The 18187-nt window shown below is 34.7% G+C and overlaps 6 protein-coding genes across 9 annotated transcripts; 2 read left to right on the top strand and 4 right to left on the bottom strand.

Annotated features, from left to right (window-relative positions):
* Positions 1-461: 461 nt before the first annotated feature.
* On the top strand, positions 462-2031 carry LOC116337991 (heavy metal-associated isoprenylated plant protein 32-like). The gene has a single exon (XM_031763000.1). The coding sequence runs from the start codon at positions 604-606 to the stop codon at positions 1759-1761; it is 1158 nt and encodes a 385-aa protein (XP_031618860.1). The 5' UTR covers positions 462-603; the 3' UTR covers positions 1762-2031.
* A 1751-nt stretch (positions 2032-3782) lies between these two features.
* On the top strand, positions 3783-6090 carry LOC116338195 (4-coumarate--CoA ligase 1-like). The gene is made up of 4 exons (XM_031763307.1): positions 3783-4056; positions 4132-4532; positions 4592-4665; positions 4723-6090. The coding sequence occupies exons 1-4, from the start codon at positions 3922-3924 to the stop codon at positions 5721-5723; spliced, it is 1611 nt and encodes a 536-aa protein (XP_031619167.1). The 5' UTR covers positions 3783-3921; the 3' UTR covers positions 5724-6090.
* LOC116338194 (SET and MYND domain-containing protein DDB_G0273589-like) lies at positions 5941-10427 on the bottom strand. Of its 4 annotated transcripts, none has more exons than XM_031763302.1 (6): positions 9948-10060; positions 9792-9885; positions 8233-9508; positions 7400-8170; positions 6272-6424; positions 5941-6189 (listed from the first exon to the last, which is right to left on the bottom strand). In XM_031763302.1, exons 1-4 carry the CDS (start codon positions 10033-10035, stop codon positions 7865-7867), a joined length of 1764 nt encoding a protein of 587 aa, XP_031619162.1. In that variant the 5' UTR covers positions 10036-10060; the 3' UTR covers positions 5941-6189; positions 6272-6424; positions 7400-7864. The 4 variants fall into 4 exon arrangements, with proteins under 4 accessions (XP_031619162.1, XP_031619164.1, XP_031619165.1 ...); XM_031763304.1 differs by lacking the exon at positions 9948-10060 and adding an exon at positions 10228-10427 and having other exon boundaries at positions 5942-6189; XM_031763305.1 differs by lacking the exons at positions 9792-9885; positions 9948-10060 and adding an exon at positions 9589-9738 and having other exon boundaries at positions 5942-6189.
* Positions 10428-10934: 507 nt separating this feature from the next.
* Positions 10935-12665, bottom strand: LOC116338113 (histone-lysine N-methyltransferase SMYD3-like). The gene has a single exon (XM_031763187.1). The coding sequence runs from the start codon at positions 12547-12549 to the stop codon at positions 11011-11013; it is 1539 nt and encodes a 512-aa protein (XP_031619047.1). The 5' UTR covers positions 12550-12665; the 3' UTR covers positions 10935-11010.
* Positions 12666-13451: 786 nt separating this feature from the next.
* LOC116338245 lies at positions 13452-14972 on the bottom strand. The gene has a single exon (XM_031763375.1). It carries the CDS (start codon positions 14970-14972, stop codon positions 13452-13454), a length of 1521 nt encoding a protein of 506 aa, XP_031619235.1.
* Positions 14973-15498: 526 nt separating this feature from the next.
* LOC116338118 (SET and MYND domain-containing protein DDB_G0273591-like) lies at positions 15499-17332 on the bottom strand. The gene is made up of 2 exons (XM_031763191.1): positions 16006-17332; positions 15499-15943 (listed from the first exon to the last, which is right to left on the bottom strand). Exons 1-2 carry the CDS (start codon positions 17257-17259, stop codon positions 15611-15613), a joined length of 1587 nt encoding a protein of 528 aa, XP_031619051.1. The 5' UTR covers positions 17260-17332; the 3' UTR covers positions 15499-15610.
* Positions 17333-18187: the final 855 nt, after the last annotated feature.

Raw genomic sequence — 18187 nt, 5'->3', positions numbered from 1 at the left:
TTGTTATTGCTGCAAATGTAAATAATGTATCAGTTGACGTATTCGCTATTTAGTATTGCGGCCAATGATATTCAATTGGAAAATTGGACATATTTTGAATCTTGTGTATCAACACTTGGTTTCGTTGTGAATGAAATAGAGAGAGAAAGAGCAAAAGAGGAGGAGAGAGACATAGATGTTTTTGGCACTTTGGAACACATTTATTATTTCGTATTTCAGAGATACAATAAATAAATTTGCCTACTGCGAGTGAATAAATACCGCCGTTTGCACAATAGTCAGCGGTCGGTTAAATTGGCTAAGTAAAGTGTAGACGCAAATCTTAATAAATTGAAGACATCTTGAATAAGCAAAGAAAGAGAGTAAATAACTCGACTCTAAATTGGATTTGATGGAATAATAAATGGATTCAAGTAGTGCAGACCATACATAAACAAGTTCTATCAAATTTATTTCACTGTCGATGAATTCAGTCAATGATCAACTTTTGAGCCATTCATCACGTAAGCTGCGAGTGAGAAACGAAATTAAAGAGACACACCAATTCAAGTGAATTTTCAAGAGAACATTGTTTTGTGAATTAAAGAAATAGTACATGCAAAAATGCAGTTAAATTGTTTATGTCTGTTTTTAATATTATTGGTGGTGAATATCGATTTGAGTGTTGGTGAACCAAAACGTTCATTTGGATTTGGACGTAGTCGACCAAAAGGCAATAGCAATTTGAGCGTTCGTCGTCGGGGTCATGTGCAAGAGACACCACCAAAATCTCAGGCGGCGCCCGTACAACAAAAACAAGCTCACACTGCATCGCATACTCCGTCAGCACCACAAGGACCGCCGCCAGCTTATTCGGCAGGACCAAGTGCTGGAAAAACTAATTTAAATGCTGCGCCACCAGCCTATAGTCATGGTGCTGCACCACCCAGCTATTCGGCCTCAAACGTACACGCAAAATATCCACAACAAAGCTATTCAGGTGTGAACAGTGGATCGAATTTACATCAATCGGCACCAGGATATGGATGGAATACAAATAATCATAATAGCTACGGTGGCAATAGCCATTATGGTGGATTTGCACACCAACCCAGTTATGGTGGTTACCCTTCGGGTGGTATGCCGAATTATGGTGGATACGGAGGTGGAATGATGGGAGGAATGGGCGGTGGAATGATGGGAGGAATGGGCGGAGTGCAACCAATGTACATGCAACAGAACAAACCAAGTCTCTTAGGTGGCGTTGCAGGCTATGCTCTAACTGGTTTAGCTGGTTATCAATTGGCACGAGCTTTTAGTGGTAGCGGTAATGGATACCATTCAACGCAACAAATTCATCATCATTATCACAATGCAGAAAGCGATCCATCGATCAACGAAAATACACAAGCTAAACAACCAACACTTCAGGCACCGGCAGCTTCACAAACACCATACTATCCAAGCGTACCACATAATCCAGACGTTCCAATCGTTCCACATAATCCAGACGTTCCACATGTTCCACTTGCTCCATTTCCCAGTGAAACGTCATCGGTGCCAACAACAAGTAATGATAATAACCAAGGCGAATTAAATGTGACACCAGTGCCTGAAATTGACAACAATGAATTTCCATACCCGACTATTCATCCGTCGCTATTTCCATATGCGTCACCTTTACCAAATAAGGATTTGGAATATTGGGCCAAATCAGTTGATAAAAAATTAAATTTAACAGATACCAGCAATTCACAATCAACGACCACAACATCACCATAAAAATTCAGTACAAAAAAAAAAACGAAACAAGGCGCAGAACGAATAAAAAAAACCATACGCCTCTTACAATATAAGTCATATTTGTTGATGAAAAATGACGTTCATTTGTCTCATTATATTCTTAACTTAAGTGTTATTTAAGACCAATTGAGATAAATAAACATAAGTGCCAATTATTCTCATGTTTATCACAGCAAAATTCACATATGTAAAAGAAATACCATTTTCTAAAGAGAACCCTCGAATAAAACAACACATTTATCGAATCAATTTTTTAGATTTATTATTGAACGATGAAATTAATATAACCTTATAAGTAAAACGAAATTTGTACGGCTTGATTCACCTTTGAATTCTCTTTGATGACTGACGCAAAGTGAACGTTTTTCGTTTTGGCGTTTTTAATTGTCGATTGACTCATCTATTTCAGGTTTTCTTTGCAAAGACATATTTTAACCATCATAATTTAAAACCGTCACAAACTAATCCAAATAATAATTGGCATTAATTAGCAATTTTTTCAGTCAATGATATTTTCTAAAATTATCTTAATTCACATTGTTTGAGCATGATGGATTCAATTACATTCCGAGAATTGTGAGTATATTCCACGCTCTGTTTTTTAATCCATATCACCACACTAATTAGTGGTAGAGAATACAATTTGTTAGTTTTAAACCAGTGTTCTATATCATTTCATTTGATTAAATTTCAGTTCTTTAAAGTATTGGAGACAAAACAATCAGGTCAAAATACTTGATAAAACGAAACGTAGCAGTCAAATCAAATAAACAGCGGAACTTTTAGAACAAATGGAAGCTAGTGCACAAATCATGCAATGCATTTTAGTCTATAGTCAAAATGACTGGAATGCTCATCTCTTTTCATGAATAAAAAAACTATGACCCTGCAACTTTTGTCATTCATATGATTCTACTATGGTAAATGTAAAAGTGTTTGTGCGATTGCGTTCATTTCGTTAAAAACACGTGTGATGATGGGTGGTGCGCAATCACACTGATTTCAATTGCATTCAACCGTAATACGAGCCAAATATATACGATCAATTCAATCCAATCTATGCTCAGTCGAGGACTGCCCACTCAAACGATAACATATCCATATACCAGGAAGTTTAGTTTTGCCTGCAAGTAACGGCAAACGAAAAAGAAATAAAGCAGATGATGGCAAATCAGTTTTTATTACGTATATTTTTTGTCATAATTTTTTTTGTGACAAAATGTTTTGCTGCTGGCGACAGTTGTAGTATATGTAACGTCATGGCTGGCCTACAAAAAGCTGGAAAACTACCACAAATTGGAACTGAAAATGTAACAAGTCGTATTATTAAGTAACGGACACACATAAAAATTTGTTTTGATAAATTTAAAATTCGTTTATTTTTTGGAAATTATTTGTCGATATCTTTTAATGGTAATAAAAAACACAAATTCAAACGAGAGGCAGAAATAAGACTTTATTTATTACAAAATATGACTACGTGATCTGTTGTTCAAGATCAGGTGATTCAAAATCGAGTGAAAATAACAAAGATGTAATCATCGAATAAACATTTCCAGATCTTTTTGATATCAACTATTATGCATCGTATATAACCAATGTACGCATATAAATTGCCGAAATAAGCTGCTCCGATGTTTACATTCTGAACCGAGAGCTATGCAATACATACATGTGTTATGTACCTAAACCAAAATTGTTTTTTTTTTTCACTTTAACTAATGTTGGGAGCACATTTTCAAACAAAAACAGATAACCAAACCAAATGTAGATTCAAACAACATTTTTTCTAGTAAACAACAAAACTCTATTAATCTCATTCATGCTAGATCGTTTGACTACTGTTTATGTACTTTAAATATTTGTGATGTATACATAAATCTGTCCGATGAATATTATCAAGTAAAGTACCTGCAATGTATGTGTACTTTATTATGACAAACACTGCGTCACCAAGACAGCGCAATTGAAAAAGTATATAAACACCCAAATTAAAATAAATTAAATCAGTCGCTTGATAACAACTGTGGTGTTATCAATTACGTACGAAAAAGATCATTTTACAAAACAACATATTGAAAATAAGAAACCATTGGAAATATCTGATCAATTTTGGTGAAAAATATTATTAAAATAAAAATGTTTCATACAAACTTCAACGAGAAATTGAAAGAATGGAGTGGATGTCCTATTCCGCCTTTATACAATCCACATATCAATATTGCGCATGTTTTGTTGAGATCCATGAAATTGTTCGGATCGAAAATTGCACAAGTAAGTAATCTCTTTTTAACAAATTACTATATTTATTAAAAATTATTAAAAATTGAATTTGTGAACAAATACCAGATAAGCGACGATAGCGGTGTCCATTTAACCTTCGATGAAATTCGCTTGAAAACAATTCGAGCAGCTCAAAATCTCCAAAACATGGGCTATCAACCGAAACAAGTGGTTGGAATTATGTCGGAAAATGTTCCATATTTATCGTCAATTGTATTTGCTTCATTTTCCATTGGATGTCCGGTCAATGTGCTCAGCACAGTGGTTGAAAAACCAGACGTAATGCGAATGCTTGGAATAACTGAACCAAGTGTTATGATTTGCGACGTCAAAGTCTATGATTTGATAAAGGAGTGCTTGAACGAATTGAAAAATAATGCACGGATTTTTACATTCAATGGGACAAAAGGCGATTCGCAACCTATTGAAAGTCTTTTCACAGAAACCGGAACTGAGGAGAGTTTTGTGTAAGAGTAAAAACAATTGAGATCAAAATACGGCCATTACATTTTTTTTCTAAATTCAGACCAGCAGAAGTGGATGGAGTAAATGATGTCGCTGCTATTTTATGCTCTTCAGGAACGACGGGTCCATTCAAAGGTAACTTCCAAGTATCAAGTTTTACTTTAATAAAAAAAACTTCGAACCATTTTGTAGGGGTGTGTCTATCACACGCGAACATTGTTGCTGAGATAACCGCTTTGAATTTATGCACATCGGATGATATTCTGCTGAGTAACAGTTCCTTGCAATGGATATCTGGCCACAATACACTTTTGTTGGGAACAATTAGCGGCGTTACTCGTATCATTACAACTCAAACATTTTCACCTGAATTACATTTGCGGCTAATCGAAAAATATAAAGTAACCAAAATAATAAGCGTCACATACAGTATGATTGCGTTGTTAAAGTGTCGGGCCCTTTCATCCACAAATCTGTCAAGCGTTAAATGCTATCTGATACGTGGATATAAGGCACCATACTCTTTGGTAAATGAATTCAATACGTACTTGCCAAACGGACAAGTTGTTCAGGCATATGGATTAACTGAAATGTCTGGAGTTGTGGCAGTCAATTCGACTGGGACTGATTCAGCAGGTCAAGTATTGAGTTGCTTTCGATTCAAGATCGTTGATAAAGATGGAATTCGATGTGGATATGATACTAATGGGGAAATCTGTATTAAAACGCCGTATACACCTTTGGGCTATTACCGAAATAAGGACTTGACATCAAAAGCCTTCGACGATGAAGGATTCTTTTTAACGGGTGACATTGGTTTCATTGATAAAAATGGCAACATTCATATAATTGATAGAATTAAAGACTTGATAGCATACGAATTCGAAATATCACCATCCGAAATTGAGGGATTCCTTATCAAATCGTCTGAAGTAAAAGCAGTTTGCGTTGTTGGAGTTCTTACTGAGTTGAATATTGAAGTTCCAGCCGCTGTTATTATACGCGAAAAAGGATCACAAATTACGGAAGAAAACATTTGTAAAATGGTCGAAGATAATTTGGTCGACTATTGTAAACTGCGTGGCGGCGTTTATTTTGTTGATGAAATTCCGACAACTCCGTCGGGAAAATTACTTCGACGGTGGTGCAAGGAAACAGCTAACGAATTATTCAAATCAAAAAATAGTTCGTAATAAAAAGGGCTGCTTAATTGCCAAATTAAGTGAAAATTAGCACGCATCGCTACTAAAAAATTGATTCTTGGTCATTTTAATGTTTATTGGTAAAAAAATGTGACTAGCGTTTTTACCGTTGTTGTTTTAAAATAATATATTTCAGTTATGAACATTCATTGTTTTTTTTACAAATATATGTGTCTTTTAAAAAATTCAAAATTCGTCTGCCATAAATATTAAGGATAATTAATTTCTTGTGCCAAAATCTGAATCAAAAATACATTGATGCCAACAACTTTATAGTCGATAAAAACGGTAAAACGAATACTTTTTTGAATCTCATTTTTTTCACATAATTTTGCCGAATAAAAGCATGTACAATACACTCGTATCAGTTTAATTTTCTTCTCTCGCATGAATTGTAATGTTTTTTCCATCAATCTTCACATTCGTCAGAATAACTGTGAACTAGGTTATCTGGCTTCTGCAATGACATAAGGTAGAATTTTTTTTCTTTTATAAATTTAGCATTTTCAATCAAAAAATATTAAACTAAATAAATTTACCCGTTTTTCCTTAAAGCAATTTACAACTACACCAATAATTTCACCCTGTGAATTAAGGGCTTTAAACGAACATTCATCGACAAGAGATTCTTTCGTTCGGCTATCTAATACTGCACTTGCACCCAGTTTAATGCAACCATTCAATGGTTCGTCCTATGTTAAATGATAAAAGCCGTGCGCTTAAAATATGCCAATTGGTTATTATGGATATATTATAAAGAGTCTCTCTTTAACATTGCTTCAATAATATTTTACCTTGTAAAAGAATGTTCTTAACATACTCAGTACTTCATCAATATCTTCTTCTACCACGACCTCAATTCGAATTTCTTTCGGATTGTATTTGTTGCAATTAAAATCTTTTGCTTCGATTGCCTTCGTCATTTTCTTTTTTTTTGAATACGATGGTATGGGGTTTTTGCACTTTTATTTATTTCACGTTTAAGATGGAATATGGAATGACCACCGAAATTACAGATTGAAAATATAATTTAATAATATCAAATAGGATCGTTGCCCCGTTTAATATATAGTGATTCGAATAATTCACCGAGGTGATTAGTGTGGGCCTTCTTTGAGCAATAAGACAAAAATGAAATTTGGGTGCTTTTTGAAATCTCACAAATTCATCATAAATTATAACCTTCCAATTGGTACAGAAGATTGAATGAAATAATAAAAAAAATCAAATGTGTGAAATTGATGGGTGGTTTAGATATGATAATCTTTTTATTGTATCACTGATAATAAGTGTTGCTGTTTTTATATAAAAATTCACGTGTACAGTTATATTGTACAGTTATTTTAATTACATTTTGTGTCATTTTCATGTGATAATAAAAATAAATTATGTCTAGACTCTACCGTTATATTTGTAGTCATGATTATGTTAAAGGAGTTGGTGAAATCTATACATCTGTCTCTTTTACTCGCATTAAAATGCATATTTAAATTTGACATTAGACTCACTTTTGTTTCTTTATCAAATTATTACGATAAAGTGCGATTAGCAACTTTCGAATTAAATTTCAAAATTTGAAATTTCTCTTATTATTTTTCATGTTTTATTTTGCAATGAAAAAGAAAAAAACTCAACAAAAAATTTATGATTTATAAAAAAACACTCACCACAACGTATTGACGATAAACTATTTTGAGTTCAAAAAATAGAGTCTTTCTTATGTTTTCAAAAAAATCGAATGTTTTTTTCGATTAAGAGATTGAATTGATTGACAATTGGACTACTTTCAACTTCATACCAAAAACATTGTATAAATTACATTTTCATAAGTGAATATTGCAATAATGTAAATATTTCAATTGACAAAAGTTTTCTCTCATTCAGAGTTCAGTCATTATGAATTTTCTAATGTAGTTTGTTTTTTGTCAGTTGATCTGAATCTGATCAATTTTTTTTTTAAATATAATATTTAATGAATAGATTGAAAGCGACAACTAGCTTACACAAAAATGGCTATTTCAAACTAAGAACTAGCTTTAATCTCTAACTTGGACAGTTGGACACAAAGAAATTGGTATGAATGTGACGAAAAAAAATGAGTAAAAAAATAAAAAAAACGCTAACTTATTTGCTTAGAGTGATGTGAAACAATCAATAACGAAATCCAGTTCCGTTGACCATGGTAGATTGCCGTATTTTTTCAAGAATTTGATGCATTGCTTTTTGAGTTGCATTCGCTTGGTATTGTCGTCGATAATTTCACAGTTCCGCATCACATATTTGAACGATGGATCGGCTCTAATGGCTTCGTTCTCGGGTGTTTGCTCTACCGGTTCACATTTGTCACACTTGCAGTCAAACCCCCAGTTTCCTTTCAGCGCCTTCTGTCGTTGTTCAACTGGTTTATGAACATCGTTTCCCAAATAATTGATGAAAACCTATGAAGAAAAATGATTGGAATTGAAATGTCAAATATTTTGCATACGCATGTAATAGTTACCTGGTCGCCTTTCTTGATGGGCCGTACTGCCATACAATGGCCAAGTTTGCTTCCAACGGTGTCAAAGCTCAGATTTGGTATGCATGAATGGTTGACCATTGACAAAACATCAAATATGTATTCGACTGTGTACTGATCGCTGAATTGTGCTTCGTCGAAAAATGCATTTTTCGGAATGACAATCGTGTGCTGCAACAGCAAGTGCATCAGAAAACGTTGCTTTCGCTCCGTGTCGAACAAATAATTGACCTTCGGTATTAGTGAAATGCATGCGAACGCTTGGTACGCACGAAACATGTAATCGTCCTTCAATGATGGTGTCAATTTCAAAAAAATGCCATATTTTGATGTTGCATCGCATGATGTTTTTGGAATCTTATCACATCCTTGATCACTTATGGTCTCTTCGACGAATTTGATCAGGCTGTCAATGTTCGGAAAGATATCAATGGCAACCAATAATGTTTGGATGATAAATTTGACGTGACAGTCTTCGATCTGATGATAACATGTTCGGCATTCCATTTTATGCAAATTATACCAGTTCATACAGTCATCATTGCAAAACATAACATTTGCGCAGTTCTTGCAACCGATGAAATTCATTTCGATCTTATGGCAAGCGAGACAATACACTTGATTGTCTGTTGTGATGACCGATGCAAAATTTTCCGCAACAAATACCGTTTGGCCTACATCAATATCACGTTTTGCAAAAATGCATCTACCAAAATCGTTGTTTCGCTTGATTTCCAAATTGTTTGACATGCACGGAAACTTTTTATCCGGTAAATGTAACTTTGGCATACGAACCTTTGGTTGAGTGTGTTTTTTTGCCAGTTTTTGACATTCAGCACGCGTAGATTGTACATCGATCAAAAATTGTTCGGGACAATTTTTATCCATTGCAAATTCAAAATCGATAACGGCCTTTTGATATATTCCCATTTGAAAAAAGCATAGTGCACGATTTCCATGGGCCAAACCTTCATACATTGTATTCGGTTCAGCATAACCTAACGCCTGACTGAAAAAATTCAAGGCATCGTTCCAATTACGACTACGATATTCATCATGACCAAATTCAATGAGTCGATCGGACATCTTGTTACTCTTCTTCAAGAGATCAATGGTATCGGTTGATTTGAGTTCAGCGAATTCTTCGTTCCAATCTTTAACACGGTCCGGAAAGTCCAATTGGATATTGGCAAATGGATTCACGTACATTGCATTTTCACCTCCATTTTCCGTCTTCCACAGCATGTAATTGATCGGTCTGGAAAAGAAACGGATTTTTTTTTTCGTTTAATATATCGTTATAGCATGATTTTGACGGAAAATATTCAATTAATTTACATGAACGGCGATGACATTTTTAACAAACACTTGGTCAATGGTCACCTATTCAAAGCGTACTGCGCACTTTGCAATATTTATCGGAATAAACAAAATGGCGTTGTTGTTGGTGTTGCTTCTGCCAAGTGTTGCCACACAATGATTACACTAAATATTTGGCCCGACAAACATTTCGTTTCTTATAAACAACAGATAATACTTACGTTGCTCGCCAATTATGCACGTTATTGTTTGAACCGTATCGCATGTTTATATTCGGTTTGAAATCGAATGTGGCGGCCAAAGATGTTTCGATACCTGTTGACAAAAGAAAAATTCAAATTGTTGTTGTTGTTGTCGTTGTATATCAAGAAACAAACTGTTGTCTTTGTAATCGAAACAATCGGTGCAAAAAACAATCGTCATCGCAAAATTCACAAGAGTAAAAATCCATCTGAATTTCGTCATTTATTCGATTATTTTTTTCTATCCCTGAATTTTCACTGTTTACACAATTTATTGCTATTCTTTTTATAAACACAAAATGCAATGTTTCAAATGATATGCGCAGTATGTTAAAAAAAACAGTACTCAGTCACACTTTTTTATGGCACTTTTTTCATCGATGAAATTCATTTATCTCACAGAAATCAAACATACCTTCGCCGTCGTTATCTTTGATTCGCCAATTTTCGATGGTTTTGTTCCCATTATGCATGATTTTTCGTTGATATTGATGTGTAATTGACTACTAATGTAAGCTTATATATTTTTCATCCAAATTGGTTTTGCAATGCATTCGTTTATACAATGAAACTAGAACTGTTTTGAAATGCGAGAGACATGAATGTTCTTACACTAGTTTGTCACATACATATGCGTCATCATCATCAGTCAATCCTTGTATCACACAACTTTCTAGCGATGCAAATGAGCATTGCTTTTGTATGAGTGTGCGTTTAATGTTTACAAAAATGGTAACAGGCAATCGGTGAGAGCGCTTCATTTACACATACATGCCTTTGGTTTTTGGTGCTGTTACGTCTTCTTTCACACTTATCACATTCACACTGTATTCGTGCCGGCTTTCGTGCATTCGCTACTTTCAATAATATTTTATAAAATACCAGAGCGCAAACGAAAGAGAAAATAATGCTGACAAAAGGGTACTTCTTCATGCGTGTGCATGAAATTTTTGTTCTACTTAAAATTTGTTCCACTTGAAATAAAAGCTATAAAAGTCATTTAGTGACGAAATCCATTGAACAAGAAGAATTGTTGTTTGAAAGAATCTTCAACTTACATTTCATTTTTATGTGTCTCGACTGAAAATTGTTTAAAAAAACATTAAACCGACTAAAATGTTATTACATTCACAATATGATTTTATTTTTATTTTGATAATTTTTGTTTGATACTTTTGAATTTAATGAGTATTGGCAATTAATACTCGTACATTTCACATTTAATGTACATATCCAATACGAATTCGAGCTCCGAATACCACGAATGTCCATGCTTATTCAATAAATCGATGCATTTCTTCTTCATTGTCCATCTATTTTGGTCATTCAATAGATCGCTTTTGCGATTTCGTTGGAGAAATGCATAGCCTGGGTCCGATAGTAATTTGGTGACATCAGCTGTGGTGTGTTTTGGGTCACACTTTTCACATGCGCAAAGGAATCCAAAGTGTGTCAATAAATGCAACTGACGTTGTCTAGTTGAAACATCGGCAGTGGAATAAGACACAAACAGCTGTTGGCCCGCCTGCACTGGTCGCAATGTCATACAGATTTGTTGATCGCCACGTGAAAAATTCAATAGATTCGGTGCACATGCGTGATTAAACAATGGAAAAATCAGTCCAAGTGTTGCGACGCGTTGACATTGATTTTGTGTGGCATTGATGGCATTTAGAATCTTTATGATTACGTGTTTTGTGGCAAGATGCATGAGAAATCGTTGTTTTTCCATTGTGTCAAATGCCTTTTTCACTGTTGGTAGTTTGATTAAAATCATAAAAAGACGTTTTGCCAAGATCAATGTTTCCTTTTTATATTCCTTAGAATATGTGGCCAATGTCAAAAATAGACGATATTTTGATTGCATATCAACGACTGATTCGGGCACATAATTTGATTTGATTTTTTCTGTCGCTTCAACGAACTTTATCATCTCATGCATATTTTCAAATGCTTCCATTCCGAAGTATATTGAACGAGCCATCATTTGTAATGGGCCGTTATAATGTGGTTCACGATCATAAATGATATTGCAATCGTACTTGTGCAAAACACTCGCTTTTTTGCACTTTTCATCACAAAACATGGCAATGGTGCAGTTTTCACAGGCAATAAAATTCATTCGTGTCTTTTGGCATGATGTACAAGCGGTGATCGGACCCGATAAAGTCGTTGACAAAAATGATTTTTCAGCCAAAATCACCTTACCAGCTGGAATATCACACTTGGCCACTACATGCCGTCCAAATTTCTCATTGTACTGTATCTTCACTACATCGGCCAAACATGGAATGTTTACATCGCAATCGTAGCTTAATTTTCCTTCAATTGTCTTCTCCTGTTGTTCACGTTTCATCACTTTGTGACAATCGTCTTTACATTTTTTCAATTTTTCCATCAAATCTTTTGGGCAATTTTCTCGCTTTGACATTTCAATGTCGACAAGACATTTATCAATCATCTTCAAGTGTGGAAAGCACGCGGCACGGTTTGCATACGCCAAACTTACATTTTCACTGTCGACAGCAAAACGTAGACTTTGGTTGTAATATTCCATTGCATCGATCCATAAATTGTCGCCAAATTTTCCATCACCCTTTTTTCGTAGATGTGTTGATATCACGTCATTTTTTGGCAAACCATTGGCATTTGATACCTCTGCAGTTTCGATATTCTTAAAAATGTCCATATAAATGGAACTTTTACCATTGGACTCTTTTTTCCACAAGTTTTCCATTACTGAATGTGAGCGAAATAAAAGATAAAATATAGTGAAAAACGTTGTCAGTAAAAGTAACTTGTATTGTCTCAAATTAACGCTTGTGCCTTAATTCGCGTCTACTGTACAACTAATCTATGTGGTCTTTGTGAAACAGCAAACAAATATAGCTCTCTGACATTTATAATTCACATTAAAAGCATGTATTTGTGTGTGTTCGCACATTTCTTGGAATTTATGACAGCAGAGCATGACATCATAGCGGGGAAAAAATAAATGCACGCAATTCTATATGAAACTAATGCTTCGAATCGATTCGATTTTGAGATGTGTGTGTATGTGCGGGATAAGAGCTCAATTTATTCTTGACATAACATAAAACTGAATGAAAGTGGATGATTTGAAAAAAAAAAAAACATTATTCAAATAACTTTCAACAATTGAAATTTGACGAATTCAGTAAAAATATTTAAAATAAAGAATTATATGGATAGGAATGGATCCAATGAACATTTGCTTTTGGATTTTTGTTCTGTTACGTCTCCTTTCACATTTATCACATTCACACTGTATTCGTGCATTGGCTACTTTCAATAATATTTTGTAAAATACCAGAGTGCAAACGAAAGATAAAATAACGCTGACAAAAAGGTTCATTTTCATGAGTGTTAATGGAAAATTGATTCTACTTAAAAAAGGGCAATAAAACTCATTTATTTTTCAAAAATGGCAAAGATCACTGGATAATGGTGATATGTGTTCAACGAAGAGAATTATTGTTTAAATATTTCTGTACATTTACTTGTTGCGAGTGTAAATAGTAATGAAATAAACGAAAAAAAAATTACTTTATTTTTGAATAAGATTTTATTTGGTTGAGATGACCAAAGATTTTGATATTAATTGAAATTGACACTTGTTCAAATCTCTTCGTGCAATTCACATTTAATGTACACATCCAATACGAACTCGAGCTCTGGAAACCATAAACGTCCATGCTTATTCAATAAATCGATGCATTTTCTCTTGATATTCTGTCTGTTCTTTTGATTCAATAGATTGTTATTGCGATTTCGTTGGAGAAATGCATAACCTGGGTCCGATAGTAAATTGGTGACATCAGATGTTGAATGCTTTGGGTCACATTTTTCACATGTGCAAGGAAATCCAAACTTAGTTGAAACTTCGTCAAGGGTATATGACACAAACAGCCGTTGGCCCGCCTGCACTGGTCGTAATGTCGTACAGATTTGTTGATCGCTCGATGAATAACTCAATAGATTCGGTACACATACGTGATTAAACAATGGAAAAATCAGTCCAAGTGTTGCGACGCGCTGAATATTATTATGTTTGGCATTGATGGCATTCTCACTAGTAATAATTACGTGTTTGGTCACGAGATGCATGAGAAATCGTTGCTTTTCCACTGTGTCAAATACACCATTCACCGTTGTTAGCTTGATCAAAATTGTGAATAGACTTTTCGCTTTGCACATCAATTCGTGTTTTTCTATTTCTTTGAGAGTAGGTGTAGGCAGTGTTAGGAATAGTCGATATTTTGATTGCATATCAATCATTGTTTGGGGCACATAATTCTCTTTGAGTTCTTCGGTGGCTTCAACAATTTCATCGAATACACTTCCAAACGCCTCCAATCCAAAGAATATCGTTCGAGCCATCATTTGAAATTGACCATTGTTGATTGTGTCATGATCATAAATAACATTACAATCGTACTTGTGAAAAGCTGATTCTTTGCACATTTCATCACAAAACATGGCAATTGTGCAATTTTCACACGCAATAAAATTCATCCGTAACCGTTGGCACGTTGTACAACCGGTCAAAGGTCCCGACAAAGTCGCTGAGAAGCATGCATTTTCAACCAAAATCACCTTACCAACTGGAATGTCACACTTGGCTACTATGTGCCGTCCAAATTTTTCGTTGTACTGTATCTTCAACACATCGGCCAGACATGGAATGTTTACATCGCAATCGTAGCTTAATCCTGCTTGATCATGTGTCTCCTTCTGGTAGTTTCGTCTCATCCTTTTAAGACAGTCAGCTTTGCATTTGTCCAATTTAATCATCACCTCTTTCAATGGACAATTAACACGCTTTGACATTTCAATGTCGGCAAGACATTTATCAAACATCTTCAAATGTAGAAAACACGCGGCACGGTTTGCATACGCTAAACTTGCATTTTCCGCCTTGATGGCAAATCGTAGACTTTTATTGTAATATTCCATTGCTTCGCTCCATAAATTTTCGCCGAATTTTTGATCACCTTTGTGACGCAATTGCGTTGATATTAAATCATTTTTTTGCAAACCAAATTTGACATTTGGAATCGGCACCAATTCAATGCCATCAAAAATATCCATGTAAATTGGACTTTTTGGAGTAGACTCTTTTTTCCACAAGTTTTCCATTATGTTTCAAAAACTTTCTTAATTTCTTTCTTTTACTGTCTAAAATGATCGCTTTTGGTTCAATGCACGTCTATTTATTTCCGTAGCCAATTGATTATTAATGCGTAAGTTTCAAGCAAATCCAACTTTTTGACATTTATTTTGTACATTCGTAATTGGATGCATGTATTTGTGAGTGTTCGAACATTTCTTTATGCATATCTCTTCTGTATTTGTGACAGCGTATTCAAAGATAACCAAATTCATGTTGCTCTTTTCAAAATTTGATGCTTCATGTATATGTGTGTACGTTGCTTATCAAATTACATGTGAAGTCATACAATCAAAGAAGAAGATGCGTTCTTACCATTTACTAAGGTCCCTTCACTGCCAAAAAAGTACCTGAAGACTATAGCATAAATCAAAACAATTTCTTGTTCTTTTAATGCACACCATAATTTTATTTAACGTATTAAAATTAATAATTTCGCTATGCTTCGAAGCATATACATTTTGAATTTGCATGCCTTTTAGCATGCATGCTATCAATGTTATTGAAAAGAATGAAAGGTGGCGAATTAAAAAATTGACCATAAAAAAGTGACAAAAAGTTTATCAAATGAATCCGAAAAAAATTGAGTTTCATGAAATCAAAAAAATTACGAAAATGGAAATGGTTCCAATAAGCATTTGGTGTATGTTTTCAAAGCGACATCCATTTCTTCAGACCATGGTAAATGTCCATATGTGCGTAAGAATTGAACACATTTGCTTGCCAAAACTGTGTAGTTTGCGTGTTGAAGATTGATGGAAAAAGCTGGATATAATTGCTTGAAATTTGGATCCGCTTTCATCTTCATACGATCAGCTTGTGAGCATTTTGGAATACATTTGTCACATTTACAGAGGAAACCCCATTGCGTCAATAGTATTGCTTGGCGTTCTCTCGTTGTACGTTCGCCACATAGGTATTTTACAAATAATTGTTCGCCCTATTTGAAATGAAAAGAGTTATTTATTGGCTTTAATTTTATTCTGTTGTATTTTTGCTCACCTTTTTGATTGGTCGCATTGTAATACAGATTTCCTTATTGAACGCCGACGAATTGAATACGTTTGGCGCACACGCATGATTAAAGAAAGACATAACGAGAGCTGTTGTCCCAACAGTTGATGCACTTGACAATGAACCGCCGTACGAATTATTCGAGATGATTAAAAAATGTTCGCCAATTAAATGCATTAAAAATCGCCGACGTTCTTCAGTATGGAATTCGCCTTTAACGAATGGTATGTCCAAAATGGCAGTGAATACCTTGTAAACGGTAACAATGTCGAGTGTTTCTTTAGCGGCCGATTGAAGGCTCAAGAAAAAGGCATATTTTGATTTTGCATCGTTGGCCGCCTCTGGTAATCTGGTTGTACGTTTTGATAAGACATTTTCAGTAAAATCCATCAATTCTTTGGCACCGTTGAAAGCGCATAATGCAATCAAAATCGATTTTCCAATATACTGAACATTGAGCGGCATACGATTAAAATTTGTTTCGCAACATTTTTGATGAATAACACTTCGTTGTTCACATTCAACACTGCAAAACATAACATCAACACATGTGTTGCACGGAAGGAAATTCTTCATAGTTTGCATGCATTCGTAGCAATTAATACGATCAAAGCTGCTGAATGTTGACACGAAATTTTCTTCGACCAAAATGGTTTGACCCACATCAATGTCACACCGGGCGACTATGTGTCGACCAAATTCCTTATTTTGCTGGATTTCAATTGCGTCGGCCATGCATGGAAACTTTTCACTTGCAATAAAACTGAGTTTCGGATCGAACGGAGTATCAGCAGTGTGTTGCTTCATCAAACGCACGCAATCTTCTTTACGTTTCATTAAAACTGGCATCATTTGTTCCGGATAGTTTGACTGAACAGCCAATTCAATGTCAATAAGACATTTATCGTAGTTTTTCATTTGAAAAAAACACGAGGCTCGACTTGCGTACGAAAAACTACGATTAACGGTTCCGGGCTCGGCAAAACTTAGACTTTTACTATATAATTCCATCGCTTCGATCCAGGATTTTTGCTTGAAATACAAATTTCCTTCGTTTCGAAAAAAGTTGGCAGTGTCGTTATTTTTGACAGCATCAAAGACAGCCAACACAAAACGATGTTTCCAAGATGATTGAAGTTGACGATTCCATTCATCGATTGATTTGCTATTACGAATATCAGCAAATAAATCGATAAAATGGGCATCAACATTCTTTGATTCTTTTTCCCACAAATTTGTCATCGTTCAAAATCAAATCACACTGTTTTCTGATTGACGTTTTATATTTTTTGTATTGTGCGTGGCAAACTCACCAATAAACTGACTTGGAATGCAAATCAGAATCGACGAGTACACATTGGCGAAACAAATCACGCTTACATTCACATACACAGCAACACAGTGGAAAAAATACAAATACACATGCAAACTTCGTTTCTGCGTCGGAAAGATCAAAATTGATGCAAACTCATTGATTTGTCGGACGAACCGATGGCGAATACAATAAATTGTACATTATTTGTTGTTGTAATTCTGTTGTGCGAAATGTGTTAAAGCGAAGCAGTGGAATTTGTTTTCATTCTTTTTAAAGAAGAAGAAGAAGATTTTCTACTCTCAGAAAAGCATATCGAAAGTAAATGTGCAATGGTGTTTACATTTGTCTGTATTGGTTTCTCTGCATTTATTTTAAAACGAACTCAAACATTTGCATAAAAACGATTAATTATTGAATTTTATGGAGATATGGATTGTAAACAGTTCATGTCCAGCAAAAATTGAAGCAATAATATTTGGATTTTTATTGCTCCAAAGAGTGATTATAAAATGATTCAACTGCACAATATCGTGTCCATATGCTATACTATTTCCCCAGTGGCTTCGATGTAAAAATCAGTTTTTGCTTACTTTTCAAAACATTCACATTGATCATTCAAGCAAACTTGTGAAAATGAAAATTAGTCCGGTTTTATTCGCCTTGGTTTTATTGGCAGTCAACATATCTGCAAATTCTTTGAAGTACTCCCATGTCGGTAATTGCTACCACCATAAGTTAGGATTTGTAGCACTTGTTTGTGTCGAAAACCATGGTGAAAATGGCATTACTACGCTCGATGTCATACCCACTTGTGTGTATCGTGCATATAAATATTACGATTCATACCGTCAACTC

The sequence above is a fragment of the Contarinia nasturtii genome, unplaced genomic scaffold, assembly GCF_009176525.2.
Source record: "Contarinia nasturtii isolate CC-2019 unplaced genomic scaffold, AAFC_CNas_1.1 Cnas_scaffold_350, whole genome shotgun sequence".
Classification (NCBI taxonomy): domain Eukaryota; kingdom Metazoa; phylum Arthropoda; class Insecta; order Diptera; family Cecidomyiidae; genus Contarinia; species Contarinia nasturtii.
Note: the sequence above shows the minus strand (reverse complement) of the source record. Positions and strands in the feature narration are given on the sequence as shown.

What these genes read in the sequence shown, in the direction of transcription:
- LOC116338118 (XM_031763191.1), bottom strand. Translation starts at nt 17,259, where the DNA reads ATGACAAATTTGTGGGAAAAAGAATCAAAGAATGTTGATGCCCATTTT. An exon ending in CAATGCGACCAATCAAAAAG is followed by an intron (nt 15,944 to 16,005) that starts GTGAGCAAAAAT and finishes CATTTCAAATAG; the next exon opens with GGCGAACAATTATTTGTAAA.
- LOC116338194 (XM_031763302.1), bottom strand. Translation starts at nt 10,035, where the DNA reads ATGACGAAATTCAGATGGATTTTTACTCTTGTGAATTTTGCGATGACG. An exon ending in TTTCGATTACAAAGACAACA is followed by an intron (nt 9,886 to 9,947) that starts GTTTGTTTCTTG and finishes TTTTGTCAACAG; the next exon opens with GTATCGAAACATCTTTGGCC. An exon ending in CCATCAAGAAAGGCGACCAG is followed by an intron (nt 8,171 to 8,232) that starts GTAACTATTACA and finishes TTTTCTTCATAG; the next exon opens with GTTTTCATCAATTATTTGGG.
- LOC116338195 (XM_031763307.1), top strand. Translation starts at nt 3,922, where the DNA reads ATGTTTCATACAAACTTCAACGAGAAATTGAAAGAATGGAGTGGATGT. An exon ending in GGAACTGAGGAGAGTTTTGT is followed by an intron (nt 4,533 to 4,591) that starts GTAAGAGTAAAA and finishes TTCTAAATTCAG; the next exon opens with ACCAGCAGAAGTGGATGGAG. An exon ending in AACGACGGGTCCATTCAAAG is followed by an intron (nt 4,666 to 4,722) that starts GTAACTTCCAAG and finishes ACCATTTTGTAG; the next exon opens with GGGTGTGTCTATCACACGCG.
- LOC116338245 (XM_031763375.1), bottom strand. Translation starts at nt 14,972, where the DNA reads ATGGAAAACTTGTGGAAAAAAGAGTCTACTCCAAAAAGTCCAATTTAC.
- LOC116338113 (XM_031763187.1), bottom strand. Translation starts at nt 12,549, where the DNA reads ATGGAAAACTTGTGGAAAAAAGAGTCCAATGGTAAAAGTTCCATTTAT.
- LOC116337991 (XM_031763000.1), top strand. Translation starts at nt 604, where the DNA reads ATGCAGTTAAATTGTTTATGTCTGTTTTTAATATTATTGGTGGTGAAT.